This window comes from Heterodontus francisci, chromosome 9 (genome assembly GCF_036365525.1).
Source record: "Heterodontus francisci isolate sHetFra1 chromosome 9, sHetFra1.hap1, whole genome shotgun sequence".
Taxonomy (NCBI): domain Eukaryota; kingdom Metazoa; phylum Chordata; class Chondrichthyes; order Heterodontiformes; family Heterodontidae; genus Heterodontus; species Heterodontus francisci.
The window spans coordinates 112,391,658-112,406,663 of record NC_090379.1 but is presented as its reverse complement, the minus strand read 5'-3'; the positions used below and the strand labels follow the sequence as shown (position 1 = coordinate 112,406,663).

The following is a 15,006-nucleotide window of genomic DNA, read 5'->3' as shown; positions in this document are numbered from 1 at the left end:
TTCTCCACAGTGCTTCAGGCATTGCAACTGTCTGGTCCCTGCATTTTGCATGCTTGCTCGCTCTCCCCACCCCTCCCCGCTCTCCCCACCCCTCCCCGCTCTCCCCACCCCTCCCCGCTCTCCCCACCCCTCCCCGCTCTCCCCACCCCTCCCCGCTCGTCCCGCTCTCCCCCTCTTCACCCACCCCTCTATCCCCCTCTTCACCCACCCCTCTATCCCCCTCTTCACCCACCCCTCTATCCCCCTCTTCACCCACCCCTCTATCCCCCTCTTCACCCACCCCTCTATCCCCCTCTTCACCCACCCCTCTATCCCCCTCTTCACCCACCCCTCTATCCCCCTCTTCACCCACCCCTCTATCCCCCTCTTCACCCACCCCCCCTCGACCCCTCCACCATAGTTGAATATCTGAAGTGCAGTTGCAAAATCGGGGAAATAGCATGCAAAACAAAACCTCAACAATTCTGGGTTTAATTATTGAAAAGTTTTATTAAGTTCATTAATTATCCGAGGAACTGCTGTGCATGGATACATGAGTGTTGTGTCCAGCATTCCCGTGAGACAGACAGGCCGAGTCTCTGCTATGCACTGCTAAAGAGATTGTTCCTGGAAAGCCTTGTGGTGAATAAAAGCTTGGCTCTCTATTCCACTACTGTATTGTCCATGTGAAGAAGGCAAAGTCACAAGAGTTTGAGCTCAGTCTATTCTTGGTGAATGTTCCCCAAGCGCATCCCAATGTGCATTCCCAATTCATCCATAAATGCAATGTTCCTTTCCACATCGTGACGAGCTCCGCAGCATGATCCAGTTGCCTTCGTTGCTTGAATGCTGACCGTAAGTCTCGAGGATTGTTTTCTCGACGGCATGTTTTACATGAAAAGAAGAAAAGCAAATCAGAGTCAGAGCTTGCCTCCCTCCATCCACTGAAATTACTGTTGCGCACACCTTTTTAAGTTCTGCAGTGAAGGCACCAATTGATAACGTCGCCAATGAAGCACTTATTACCCACCTCAGATGCAGGAATCATCACATCCTTGCGTCATCTCCTGCACTGCCTCCTTTGCTGGAATGCCGTCCTTAAGTGTCAAGGATTGTTTTCTCAAGGGCACGTTTTGCATGAAAGGAAATAATGAAAGAACATCAGTGTCAGAGCTTCCCTCCCTCCAATGAAATTACTGTTGTGCATGCTTTATGCTCTGCAGTATAGGCCAATGAATCACTTAGTACCCACCTCAGCTGTAGGAGTCAGGATGATGTAACTGCCCCTATCTCGTGATGGTTCAATGCTGCTCTCGGAAAACATGAATGATGTGAGGGTGCTGGAAAAAGAAGCACATTTCTTTTGGACTAGAACATAAAGCAGGCCATTTAGCCCAGCTGTTCCCTGCTAGTGGTTATGCTACTCTTGCGTCTTCCCATCCAGTCCTATTTAATCCTGCCTACTACTATCAGCATCATCTTCCATTTCTTTCACTCTTATCTACCTTTGCCTTAAAGCAACACTGAGGATGGAGAATGGTGTGGCTGCACTCCCACCTCACCAGTTGTGTACTCAGCAAGAGTATTCACATTTGTGCTACCACTGGACACGGCATGCTTGTTTCTTTTAGTGCTCAGTCTCTTCTTGCTGAATGTTCCCCAAGTGCTTGACCCCTTTGGACGCCTTCTCTGCTTGACAGGCAGCAGCTGGCAATTGCGGAGTTTCAAGGCTCTGCATGGTTGTTTCAAGGGCGGATGGGGAAACATGTGGCTGTGTGTCCACGTGCACTGCTCGGATGGGTGCAGGAACAGGTGACTGTGTAACTGAACAGCAAGGAGAGGGTACCGCAGGTGGGGGAAGTGGAGCTTTGAACAGGCAGGCGTATGTATGGTCCATCAGATCATTAGGCCGGGGGTGAAACGCTCAGGATCCATGGATTGTGGCACGCGACTGATGTCCAGTGCATGGCCACCTCCATCCGAAGGTGCTTCCGGGCAGTTGTTGGGCAAATTAATTGGCTCCATCTCATCAGCCAGTCCTTGTGTTTATGGCGCATGCACAGGAAAAGGCATTCCTCTTCCGCTCCGCTGCTCCCCCCTGACCTCCCTTCCCCCCTCCCTTCCTCCCCCCCCTCCCTCCCTCCCTCCCTTCCTCTTCCCCCCCTCCCTTCCTCCCCCCCCCCCCCGTCCCTCCCTTCCTCCCCCCCCCCCCCGTCCCTCCCTTCCTCCCCCCCCCCGTCCCTCCCTTCCTCCCCCCCCCCCCGTCCCTCCCTTCCTCCCCCCCCCCCCGTCCCTCCCTTCCTCCCCCCCCCCCCGTCCCTCCCTTCCTCCCCCCCGTCCCTCCCTTCCTCCCCCCCCCCCGTCCCTCCCTTCCTCCCCCCCCCCGTCCCTCCCTTCCTCCCCCCCCCGTCCCTCCCTTCCTCCCCCCCCGTCCCTCCCTTCCTCCCCCCCCCCCCGTCCCTCCCTTCCTCCCGTCCCTCCCTTCCTCCCCCCCCCGTCCCTCCCTTCCTCCCCCCCCCCGTTCCTCCCCCCCCCCCCGTCCCTCCCTTCCTCCCCCCCCCCCGTCCCTCCCTTCCTCCCCCCCCCGTCCCTCCCTTCCTCCCCCCCCCGTCCCTCCCTTCCTCCCCCCCCCGTCCCTCCCTTCCTCCCCCCCCCCCGTCCCTCCCTTCCTCCCCCCCCCCCGTCCCTCCCTTCCTCCCCCCCCCCCGTCCCTCCCTTCCTCCCCCCCCCCGTCCCTCCCTTCCTCCCCCCCCCGTCCCTCCCTTCCTCCCCCCCCACCGTCCCTCCCTTCCTCCCCCCCCCCCGTCCCTCCCTTCCTCCCCCCCCCCCGTCCCTCCCTTCCTCCCCCCCCCCCGTCCCTCCCTTCCTCCCCCCCCCCCGTCCCTCCCTTCCTCCCCCGTCCCTCCCTTCCTCCCCCCCCCCGTCCCTCCCTTCCTCCCCCCCCCCCGTCCCTCCCTTCCTCCCCCCCCCCCGTCCCTCCCTTCCTCCCCCCCCCCCGTCCCTCCCTCCCTTCCTCCCCCCCCCGTCCCTCCCTCCCTTCCCCCCCCGTCCCTCCCTCCCTTCCTCCCCCCCCGTCCCTCCCTCCCTTCCTCCCCCCCCCAGTCCCTCCCTTCCTCCCCCCCCCAGTCCCTCCCTTCCTCCCCCCCCCCGTCCCTCCCTTCCTCCCCCCCCCCCGTCCCTCCCTTCCTCCCCCCCCCCGTCCCTCCCTTCCTCCCCCCCCCCGTCCCTCCCTTCCTCCCCCCCCCCCCGTCCCTCCCTTCCTCCCCCCCCCCGTCCCTCCCTTCCTCCCCCCCCCCCCGTCCCTCCCTTCCTCCCCCCCCCCCGTCCCTCCCTTCCTCCCCCCCCCCCGTCCCTCCCTTCCTCCCCCCCCCCCCGTCCCTCCCTTCCTCCCCCCCCCCCCGTCCCTCCCTTCCTCCCCCCCCCCCGTCCCTCCCTTCCTCCCCCCCCCCCCGTCCCTCCCTTCCTCCCCCCCCCCCCGTCCCTCCCTTCCTCCCCCCCCCCCGTCCCTCCCTTCCTCCCCCCCCCCCGTCCCTCCCTTCCTCCCCCCCCCCCCGTCCCTCCCTTCCTCCCCCCCCCCCCGTCCCTCCCTTCCTCCCCCCCCCCCCGTCCCTCCCTCCCTTCCCCCCCCCCGTCCCTCCCTCCCTTCCCCCCCCCCGTCCCTCCCTCCCTTCCCCCCCCCCCGTCCCTCCCTCCCTTCCCCCCCCCCCCCGTCCCTCCCTCCCTTCCCCCCCCCACGTCCCTCCCTCCCTTCCCCCCCCCCCCCCGTCCCTCCCTCCCTCCCTCCCTTTCCCTCCTTCCCTCCCTTTATGTTTTCAGACCAACTTAACAACAGGGACTGGAGCACATGCGGTGCCCCAGACAATGTAAATATTTTCAGAGCAACTTACCTTGCAACAATCTCCTCTGTCTAATAAAAATGAAGCAAATGTCCAAAATGACTAAGTAATTGAGATAAAATGCCCGACGAAACCTCTCCTCCTCCTTCCATTTTCAAAAACTCGGGCCGAAGCTTTCGGAAGATTGACGTACATGCGCACACGGTCTCAGGCCCTCTGCGCATGCGCTGCGGTCCGGCTTGCCAGGACCAGTTTGCGCATGCGCAGAGGCCAACCTGGCGTGATGACGTCATCTGCGCATGCACAAACTGGTCCTGGCAAGCCGGACCGCAGCGCATGCGCAGAGGGCCTGAGACCGTGTGTGCATGTGCGCACCACGGCGCATCCTGATGACGTAGCGTTGTCATCAATCGCTTTGTTTTAAAATCCACTTTGACCATGCTTTTGATCACAAACGGATGCTGAGCCAAAGTAGTGAAGCATCTTGAGACATTTTTATACATTAAAAAGTGTTATGTATTTGTAAGTTGTTGATCTACACTGCCTTCACCAATTAAACTGGGAGTCAAGCTACTTAATAATCACTGTTGAAGTTGGAGGACCATGTTGACTTTTTTCAAGTCTGCAACAAATTCTGTCTTGGAGACCACCAAATGTCAGTGCAGTCTTATTTAATAATTCAGCCTTGAACTGGTGCTAGGGGGCTACACAGTTATATCAGCAGGTTGGTTTCACTCTGCATTTCACAGGACTATGGGTGAACTTTAACTTTTTTGTTTTTTATAATTAATTCAGGTAATCCATGACTGTCGCTTGGTCTCTGACTGCCTGTACCATCAGTACAAAGTGGATCTCACCAATGTCTTTGATACTCAGGTGAGGGTAAGCTTTGTCATTGGGTTTAGAACTATAGCTGGCTTCTTGACTTGAATCATTGGTGTAGATAGCTCTCTCTGCTTGCTGATATCCTCTATTACTGTGGGTTTGTATTTTGGTCTTAGGTTATTCTTTTATTATTGAGAAAGCTAGAGGAAGGGCCGAAGCTCATAAGAAATAGAAGCTGGAGTAGACTTTTTGGCCCTTCAAACCTGCTCTTCCATTCATCAAGATGATCTACCTTAACTCCACCTTCCCGCACTATCCCTAATCCCTTAATTCCCATAGCACCCAAAAAATTATTGACCTCTGTCTTGAACATACTCCATGACTGGCCATCCACAGCTCTCCAGAGTAGACAATTCCAAATATTCTCAATCCTTTGAGAAGGTATTAATCTCTGGATTACTCCCAGTGCCATGCTTTAGTGAGAGTAGAAATAGAAAGATAGGGAGAATCAATACTGGCTTAAAACATGTTGCAGGAGGGAAAGTTTCAGATTCTTGGGGCATTGGGACTAGTTCTGGTGCAGGAAGCACCTATTCAAAAGAGACAAATTGCACCTCAACAGAACTGAGACCAAATGTCCTTCTGGGGTGGTTCACTAGTGTGACTGGGGCCGGTTTAAACTAAATTGGCAGGTGGGTGGGCAGTAGGATATAGAAGTAGAAAAGAGGAATAAGGTGCATAATTTGAGAATGTTAGACAGTATTAGAGAAGGGAGTAGTTCTGTATTAGATGGGAGTGCATTGAGAAGTACTACGAGGAATGCAAAGACAGGATTACAATGCATGTGTGTAAACGCACAAGGTGTGCTGAATAAGGTTGGTCAGTTACAAGCACAAATAGCAGTATGGGAATATGTTGTGGCAATAACAGAAATGTGGCTTAAAAATGAAGACTAGGTGCTTAATGTACAAGGATATAATGTGTTGAGAAGATAGAGAAGGAGAAAAAGGAGGTGGGGTGGCAGTACTGATTGGGGAAGACATTGCAATGTTTCAAAGGAAGGGTGTTCTTGAAGGGGCAAGGACAGAATCCATTTGGTTAGAGTTGAGGAGCAAAAAGGGTATGATCACATTACTAGGAATATTCTATAGGCCTCCAAATAGTGGGAGAGAGATAGAGGAGCAGATGTACAGGGAAATCTGATGTGCAAGAACTATAGAGTGGTGATATTAGGGGACTTTAATTACCCAAATATCAATGGGCTAGGAACAGGGGAAATAGGAGCAGAAGTAGACCATTTGGTCCCTTGAGCCTGCTCCACCATTCAGCTACATCATCATGGCTGATCTTCAGCCTCAATGTCATTTTCCCCACACAATCCCTATAATTTTAGAGTAAGGGGTAAGGAGGGGGAGTAATTTCTGAAATGTATTCAGGACAACTTCCTTGATGAGTGTATTTTCAGGCCATCTAGAAAAGAGGCATTGCTGGGAAATGAGGTGGACCAAGTGTCTGTTGGGGAGCACTTGGGTAAGAGTGATCATCATATCATAAGGTTTAAACTAATAATGCAGAAAAGCAAGGAACGAAATAAGGTAGAATGTCTAGATTGGAAGAGCGCTAATTTTAACACTGAGAAAGGATCTAGACAGGGTAGAATGGAATCAAAGACTGACAGGAAGAGTTGTATCGGAACAATGGGTGATCTTTAAGAAAGAGATGCTTCAAGTCCAGGCTAGGAACATTCTAACAAGGGCGAAAGATAACAGAACAGAGCAGGGTTTCTTGGACGACAAGGGAGATAGGGATTATGATGAAACAAAAGAAAGAGGGTGTACAATGAATGTCAGGTGAACTCGAGTGAGAACCAGGCCAAATAGGTTGAGAGGGGAGGTGAAGTGGACAATAAGACTGACAGAGAGAATATGAAAATAATTGCAGTCAACATAAAAGGGAACCCAAAGATCTTCTACTGGCATGTCCATAGTAAGCAAGTAGTAAGAGGTGGAGTGCAGCCTATTCGGGACAAAGAGGGTAATATATGCTTAGAGGCGCAGGGCAAGGCTAATATACTTACTGATACAAAGTATTCATTGTTCTCTCAGGAAATGAAATCTGACAAAATATCAGTAGAAGTGGAGAGAGGAGAGGCAATGGATAGGATAAAAATTGAGAGCTGGAGGTACTAAAAAGACTGGCTATGTTTCGGGTAGATAAGTCACCTGGTCCGGATGGTTTTTTTTAAATTCATTCATGGGATGTGGGCGTCACTGGCTATGCCAGCATTTATTGTCCATCCCTAATTGCCTTTGAGAAGGTGGTGGTGAGCTGCCTTCTTGAACCGCTGCAGTCCATTTGGGGTAGGTTGACCCACAGTGCTGTTAGGAAGGGAGTTCCAGGATTTTGACCCAGCGACAGTGAAGGAACGGCGATATAGTTCCACGTCAGGATGGTGTGTGACTTGGAGGAGAACTTGCAGGTGGTGGTGTTCCCATGTATTTGCTGCCCTTGTCCTTCCAGTTGGTAGAGGTCGTGGGTTTGGAAGGTGCTGTCTAAGGAGCCTTGCTGCATTGCTGCAGTGCATCTTGTAGATGGTACACGCTGCTGCCACTGTGCGTCGGTGGTGGAGGGAGTGAATGTTTGTAGATGGGGTGCCAATCAAGCGGGCTGCTTTGTCCTGGATGGTGTCGAGCTCCTTGAGTGTTGTTGGAGCTGCACCCATCCAGGCAAGTGGAGAGTATTCCATCACACTCCTGACTTGTGCCTTGTTGATGGTGGACAGCATTTGGGGAGTCAGGAGGTGAGTTACTCGCCTCAGGATTCCTGGCCTCTGACATGCTCTTGTAGCCACGGTATTTATATGGCTACTCCAGTTCAGTTTCTGGTCAATGGTAAGCCCTAGGATGTTGATAGTGGGGGATTCAGCGATGGTAATGCTGTTGAATGTCAAGGGGAGATGGTTAGATTCTCTCTTGTTGGAGATGGTCATTGCCTGGCACTTGTGTGGCGCGAATGTTACTTGCCACTTATCAGCTCAGCCTGGATATTGTCCAGGTCTTGCTGTATTTCTACACGGACTGCTTCAGTATCTGAGGAGTCACGAATGGTGCTGAACATTGTGCAATCATCAGCGAACATCCCCACTTTCAATCTTATGATTGAAGGAAGATCATTGATGAAGCAGCTGAAGATGGTTGGGCCCAGGACACTACCCTGAGGAACTCCTGCAGTGATGTCCTGGAGCTCAGATGATTGACCTCCAACAACCACAACCATCTTCCTTTGTGCTAGGTATGACTCCAGCAGCGGAGGGTTTTCCCCCTGATTCCCATTGACCTCAGTTGACCTTGATACCATACTCAGTCAAATGCTGCCTTGATGTCAAGGGCAGTCACTCTCACCTCACCTCTTGAGTTCAGCTCTTTTGACCATGTTTGAACCAAGGCTGTAATGAGGTCAGGAGCTGAGTGGCCCTGGCGGAACCCAAACTGAGCATCACTGAGCAGGTTATTGCTAAGCAAGTGCCGCTTGATGGCACTGTTGATGATACCTTCCATCACTTTACTGATTGTATCCCAGATTGCTAAAGGAAGTGGGAATGGAAAAAGCACAAGGGCTTGCTACAATCTTCCAGTCTTCCCTGGATACAGGGGAGGTGTCAGAGGATTGGAGAGTGGCAAATATGACACCCTTATTCAAGAAAGAGTGTAAGGAGAGTCCTGACAACTTTAGGCCAGTTAGTTTAACATCAATGGTGGGTATGGTTTGAGAAAGTATAATCAGGGAAAATGGACACTAGGAGAGTTTCGAGTTAATTAAAGATAGCCAGCATAGATTTGTAAAAGGCAGGTCATGCTTGGCTAATCTGATTGAGATTTTTGATGAAGTGATGAAGTAATGAAGAAGGTTGATGATGGGAATGTGGTGTATGTTTATATGTATTTTAAGAAAGCATTTGATATGGTACCACATAAAAGGTTGGTTGACTAAATTGAGCCTCATGGAATAGGAGGGTCAGTGTACAACGGGATAAAAAATTGGCTTAAGGACAGAAAACAGCGAGTCGTAGTAAATGTTTGCTTTTCAGACAGGAGGATGATAGACAGTGGTCAGAACTGGGACCAATGCTTTTTTTGCTCTCCATAAATGACTTCGATCTTGGAATACAATCTCAAAATTTGCCGATGACACCAAACTTGGAGGTGTGGCAACCAATGAGGATGATATGAACCGCCTGCAATAGGCCATAGATAGGCTAGCAGAATAGGCAGAGAGGTGGAAGATGGGATTTAATACTGACAAGTGTGAGGTGATACCTTTTGGCAAAAAGAATAGGGAGAGGCAATATATACTTATGACAGAGTTCTAATGAGTGTGCAGGAACATGGGGATCTGGGAACTGTTACAGCCAAGTGAAGAGGGAGTCACAGTTGCCCCTTTTGCCCTTCCTCATTTGACAGGGTTTATTCCTTTTAAACCGTCATTGTGCTTACTACCTGAGTGTTTTACTTTTTTCCTTTACTATGATTGCAAAGAAACAATTGGACAGATTTTCTTGAGTTTAAACAAGAAAGAGGTAAGCTTATTGCACTTACTCTAACCCCAATTTTAAAAAAAACTAAAAAAAGACTACACATTCACGCACACGTTCACACACAAATGTCACACACAAACAGATTACAAAGTGGAAAGTGGTTGGATTCAAGTCCAGAATAAATAAAAGTTAAATACACCGTTGGTGGGGTTGGATGATTCGGTGCTGTTCCATCTGAAGTTGTATTCTTGAAGTCAATGGTTGGTGAAAGTGCACTTTGTGGCAGGCCTGCTTTGCTCAGGGTTTTCTTGAAGGCAGACTGGTAGGTGGCGCTCTTTCCCTGTCCTCTGGCTGTAACAGTCTGTAGGCATGGAGGGTCCACAGTTGCAGACGGTTTTCAAACTTGATATTTTCTGCACGCAACCTTTTCCTGCTGCACAATCTGAGTTACTGCTCGTCTCACGTGAGTGTAGCAAAACTCCCAGTTTTTCCAGAGATGCACAGACAGTCACATGGTTCTCTCAATCCCATTTGTTTCTAATGAGGTCCAAAGTCTAAAACCCAAATGCGCGCTTAGGTGGTGGTGTCAGTGTTTACCTACTGGAGGGACGTCTCCACTTATGAATTCTTCGAGACGGCTTTGAATGTCCTGCAACAAGGATGATCTAGGTAATCTACTCAGTTAGCAAAAACATTGTTCTGGCTGGGCTTCTTGTTAGACTTCTGGCTCCAGTTGGGGCCTTCTAATGTGCAAAGGTGTTTCAGATGCAAATTGCAGTGGCCATCTTGGGGTTTTCCGGCAGCCTTATTTTATTTTTTAAAAAGTCAGAATCCACTGGAAAACCCCGTATCTGTCTGAAGTTGGGAAACTCCTGTTCCCGCCCCAGCACCTGTCAGCTGTGAAACTGACCGCGATTTTTTATAAAGCCGGTCTGAAAGAAAAAGACAATGGAAAATTTCTCATCTCTGAAATACATCCATATGCTGGATAGAAACTTTTGGCGGGCTGGATCCTGGCCTGGGGCCGTATGTTGGACAACCCTGCTATAAAGGGAGTGAATTTCAGTCCTATTCTCCCAGGATTCAAGTTGAGGGAGAGGGAGCCATGGATCTGGGAGGGGCCCATGATTTCAAAACACAAAAAGAACTTTGAGAGGGGACGACGGAAAGGACGGAGAGATCAAGGGTGCTTTTTTTTGGATGGGGATGAGAGATTTCAAACAGTTGAGGTGACAGTGCCTGAGGAGTGGGTATCACTTATAATATAAGCTAAAATGGTGACCAGGACAGGATATTGAGTAATCAGTTCAGTGAGAATGTTTGTTTTTTTTCCTTTCATGAGATGTGAGCATCGCTGGCAAGACCAGCATTTGTTGTCCATCTCTAGTTGCCCTTGAGAAGTTGGTGATGAGCAGTCTTCTTGAACTGCTACAGTCCATCTGGTGTGGGTACGCCCACAGTGCTGTTAGGGAGCGAATTCCAGTATTTTGACCCAGCGACGAGGAACGATGATACAGTTTCAAGTTAGAATAGTTTGTGGCTTGGAGGGGAACTTGCAGGTGGTGCTGTTCCCATGTGTCTACTGTCCATGTCCTTCCAGATGGTAGAGGTCACTGGTTTGGAGGTTGCTGTTGAAGGAGGCTTGGTGAGTTCCTGCAGTGCATCTCACATCTGGTACAAACTGCTGCGGTGGTGGAGGGAGTGGATTTTTAAGGTGCAAATCAAGCAGGCTGCTTTGTCCTGGATGATGTCGAGCGTTTTGAGTGTTGATGGCGCTGCTCTCATCCAAACAAGTGGGGAATATTCCATCACACTTCTGACTTGTGCCTTGTAAAGGATGGACAGGCTTTGGGGAGTCAGGAGGTGAGTTATTTGCCACAGTATTCCCAGCCTCCGACCTGCTGTTGTAGCCACAGTATTTATATGGCTGGTCCAGTTAAGTTTCTGGTTAATGGTAACACCCAGGATGTTAACGGTGGGAGATTCAGCAATGGTAATGCAGTTAAATGTTCTCTCTTGTTGGAGATGGTCAATGCCTGGCACTTTTGTGTGGCATGAATGTTTCTTGCCACTTACCCAAACCTGAATGTTGTCCCGGTTTTGCTATGTGAACACAGACTGTTTCAGTATCTGAGGAGTTGCGAATGGTACTTATAACTGCAATTATCAGCAAACATCCCCACTTCTGACCTTATGATGAAGGAAAGGTCATTGATGAAGCAGTTGTAGATAGTTGAGCCTGGGACACTACCCTGAGGAACTCCTGCCGTGGTGTCGTCAGCTGAGATGATTGGCCTCCAACAACCATAACCATCTTCCTTTGTGCTAGGTATGACTCCAACCAGTGGAGATTTCACCCCCCCCCACCCCAATTCCCATTAATTTTACCAGGGCTCCTTGATGCCATGCTCTGTCAAATGCTCCCTTGATGTCAAGGGCAGTCACTCTCCCCTGATTTCATGAACTCAGCTCTTGTCCATGTTTGAACCAAAGCTGTAATGAGGTCAAGAGCTGACTGGGCCTGGCGGAAACCAAACTGAGCATCAGTGAGCAGGTTACATGTTGAGTAAGTGCTGCTTGACAGCGCTGTCAGCGACAACTTCAATCACTTTGCTGATGGGATGGTAAATTGACTGGATTGGATTTGTCCTGCTTTGTGAGGACAGGGCGTTCCAGGACAAATTTCCACTTTGTCGGGTAGATACCAGTGTTGTGGCTCTATTGGAACAGCTTGGCTAGTGGGTGGCTAGTTCTGGAGCATTAGTCTTCAGTACTATAGCCGGAACATTGTCAGGGCTCATGGCCTTTGCTGTACTCACTTCCTTCAGACGTTTCTTGCTATCATGTGGAGTGAATCGAATTGGCTGAAGGCTGGCACCTGAGATGCTGAAGACCTCAGGAGGAGGCTGAGACTGATCATCCACCTGGCACTACTGACTGAAGATGGTTGTAAATGCTTCAGCCTTGTCTTTTACACTGACGTGCTGAGCTTCCCCCACCATTGAGGATGGGGATGTTTGTAGAGCCGCCTCCTCTGGTTAGTTGTTTAATTGAGGGAGCAGGAAATAGATCTCAATATTAGGGTGAGTTTAGAAAAGGCAGGTTGGAAGATGGGGGTGAAACTGAGATTAGGATTCAAGGCTTGGGTGAGGACAGGACTAGGGGGAGTGATGAGTTGGAGAGCAATAGAGACAGTTGAACAAATGGTCTCCAGCTTAGTGATGGAAAGTCCAAACTGCTTGTACTCTGTTGAAGATGAGGATGCAGATGGCAGGGAAAAGGATTTGAGGAGGCAGCTGGTGGTAGAGGGCCTGGGGTTATCTTTGCTGTTCAGGGAACTGCTGGAGTTTTATCACAGGATGCCTGGCAAGGTTTGATGGTAGCCATACCTGATCTGGTGATCAGTGACTCTGCTGATTGTGTGACAGATATAGTCAGGATTGGACTTAAGAGAGTGAAGATCAGAGCCGCAGCTGCAGGAATGACCAATATGAGAGACATTAATGGTTTTGCTGGTGATGAGAGCATCAAAGGTGGAAATGAGGAGTGGTTGAGCGGGTCAACAACTGCAGAGATTTTGTGGCGAATGGAGGGCCACAAACTAGGCAGTATGGAATTGGACAGTTTGATATAGTCTGGGTACCTTTCCAACTTCGCAGCCGACTTTATTCCATCTGGATTGATGGTGATCACAGGTGACCTTTCCATTACCCACTCTCCATTACTGGAATCCTGCTGCTGTGTTTATATTTTCTCCCCTCTGACAGAACATATTGGAGGTTACACTAAAACAGCAGCTATGCTGCCATCAAATGTACCATGTGTAAGATTAATTACAATGGTGTGCAATAACTAAATATCAATCCAAGAAGAAAAATCATCAGACATTAGAAAAGCTTTTACAATCAAAAGTACTGTGACTTTAAATAGGCTGTGAAATGCCCAGAGTGAGCATTTGACAGTTTGCAATGATTGTCTGGCAATTTCCTAGGACTTAAACTCTAGAGCTTGTTTCTGGGAGCTGGTGGCACTGCAACCAGTTAAAGGTAAAAGTGACTTTCGAAAGGGAATTGGGTAAGCAGCTGAAGAGGAAAAAATTGCAGGGCTACAGGAAAGGGCTAGGGAGTGGGAATAGCAGAGTGCTAGCAGACAGCTGACATGGACACGACAGGCTGAATGGCCTCTTTTGCTGTCGTCGTTCTACGTTTCTAAACACACACTGTTCATCAACAAAAGGAATGTGGCACTGGTCTGTCACGGGTCTTTGGTTTGAGCACTGCTCACCAAGCACCTTACAGTTATTGGGAAAAGATTTTCTGCACTGTGCTACTGTACACACCTGCATACTGTTAGTAAAACTAGTTTTAGCAAATACGGGCTGGGAAAGGAGGATTGGAGTTCAAAAACTGGACCTACCAGTTATTCAAGGGACAACAATTGTCAGTCTGTGAATTACTTCAGGTTTTTTCACAAACCAGTAAACTGTATTACAGCTATTAAAAATCACTGCTTGGGTAAAGGGCAACCTCACTGCACCCTACTTGTTGCAGATGGGCCCAGATTCCATTCTTCAGTCTGGCATATAATAAAAAAGCTGATGGAATTTATGAGCTACAGTGCCATCAATCTGTCTTTCTCCTTTAGAAATGTCTGGAGGAGCGCTCTTTGTAGCATTCTTGGTGGTTGTAATTATTTCCTTCTCAGTAACCATCTTCGATTGTGGAAGGGGTGAAAGAAGCAGATATAATTTTTAGGAGGAACTGTTTTTACCAGATGGATATGTGCTGTCGTGGTATTACAGGAAATTCCAGTCGAGGGTGTGCAGCACCAGCCATTGACTTGGAGTAGAGATAAACATTGGTCTGCCAAACAAGCTTGAAGCTAACTTTTATTCAGTGCTAACAGTTGGAAACCATTTTGAGAAGCCATTGGTGTACTCAGCCTGCACTGTGGGTGCATCAGTGCATCTGAATGTGTCCTTTCGGACACATCACTCTTCCTTATTGCAACTCATTGCAACATTAATAAATTCAGTCAGGCTGTTCTGTTCTGTTTCTGTGATGACATTTTATTTACAAAAACACCTCAGTCCAGACCATCATAGAATTTTTACTTCTACTTTTTATTTTACCTTGTAAATATTTATTGCTGAACATGCGTCATGTTCTTTGTGTTGCAACATTGAATTTCAACCATTAGGCAGTTTATAATTCCAGTCACTGAAATATTTGCAAACCAAAAGTATTGCACCAAACTTGATTCATCTGGGGAAACCCGATCCCAGTTTTGCCAATCCAATGTCTCATGATTAGTAGCCCTTTTGGTATTCCGCTGTGTTGTGTGGGGCATCACACTAACCTAACACCATGAAATAAAATGCTGAAAATGCACTGCAGATCAGTCAGCACCTTTAAAGAACAAAGACATGTTAACCTTACCGGGTGATTAATTACCTTTCGTCAGAACTGAAGAAGAAATTATAAGCAAGCAGCTTTTTCGGAAGCAGAGATAGTGCGAGCGAGTTATCAGCTGGGAAGGTCAGTTTCAGCTTAAAGGAAATTACCTTTTGTTTTGGCGGACCAGGGGACTGCTGGGTAAGTAAAAACCTATATATTTGGGCAGTGGCTGAACCCGAGACACTACAAATGTAGTGTCTCCCACCCGCCCTCCTCCTCTAACCAAAAAAAAGGACTCTGGTGTGTTGATAAGGTAAGCTTTTTTATTTCTTCTGTATGGTGTGATTGGTTAAAAATTTACTTTCTTTTTTTGATTTATCTATTAATTGGTTATTTGAAAAAGACCAGAGCAGAGAAGTATCAGAAAGTATTTAAC

At 49.1% G+C, this 15,006-nt stretch overlaps 1 protein-coding gene across 1 annotated transcript in view; it reads left to right on the top strand.

Moving 5' to 3' along the window:
- exd1 (exonuclease 3'-5' domain containing 1) overlaps positions 1 to 15,006 on the top strand; it is a 93,533-nt gene that overhangs the window by 50,794 nt on the left and 27,733 nt on the right. The window contains 1 exon segment of the mRNA XM_068039701.1: positions 4,611 to 4,691. Within this exon segment, the coding sequence (XP_067895802.1) occupies positions 4,611 to 4,691 (81 nt within the window).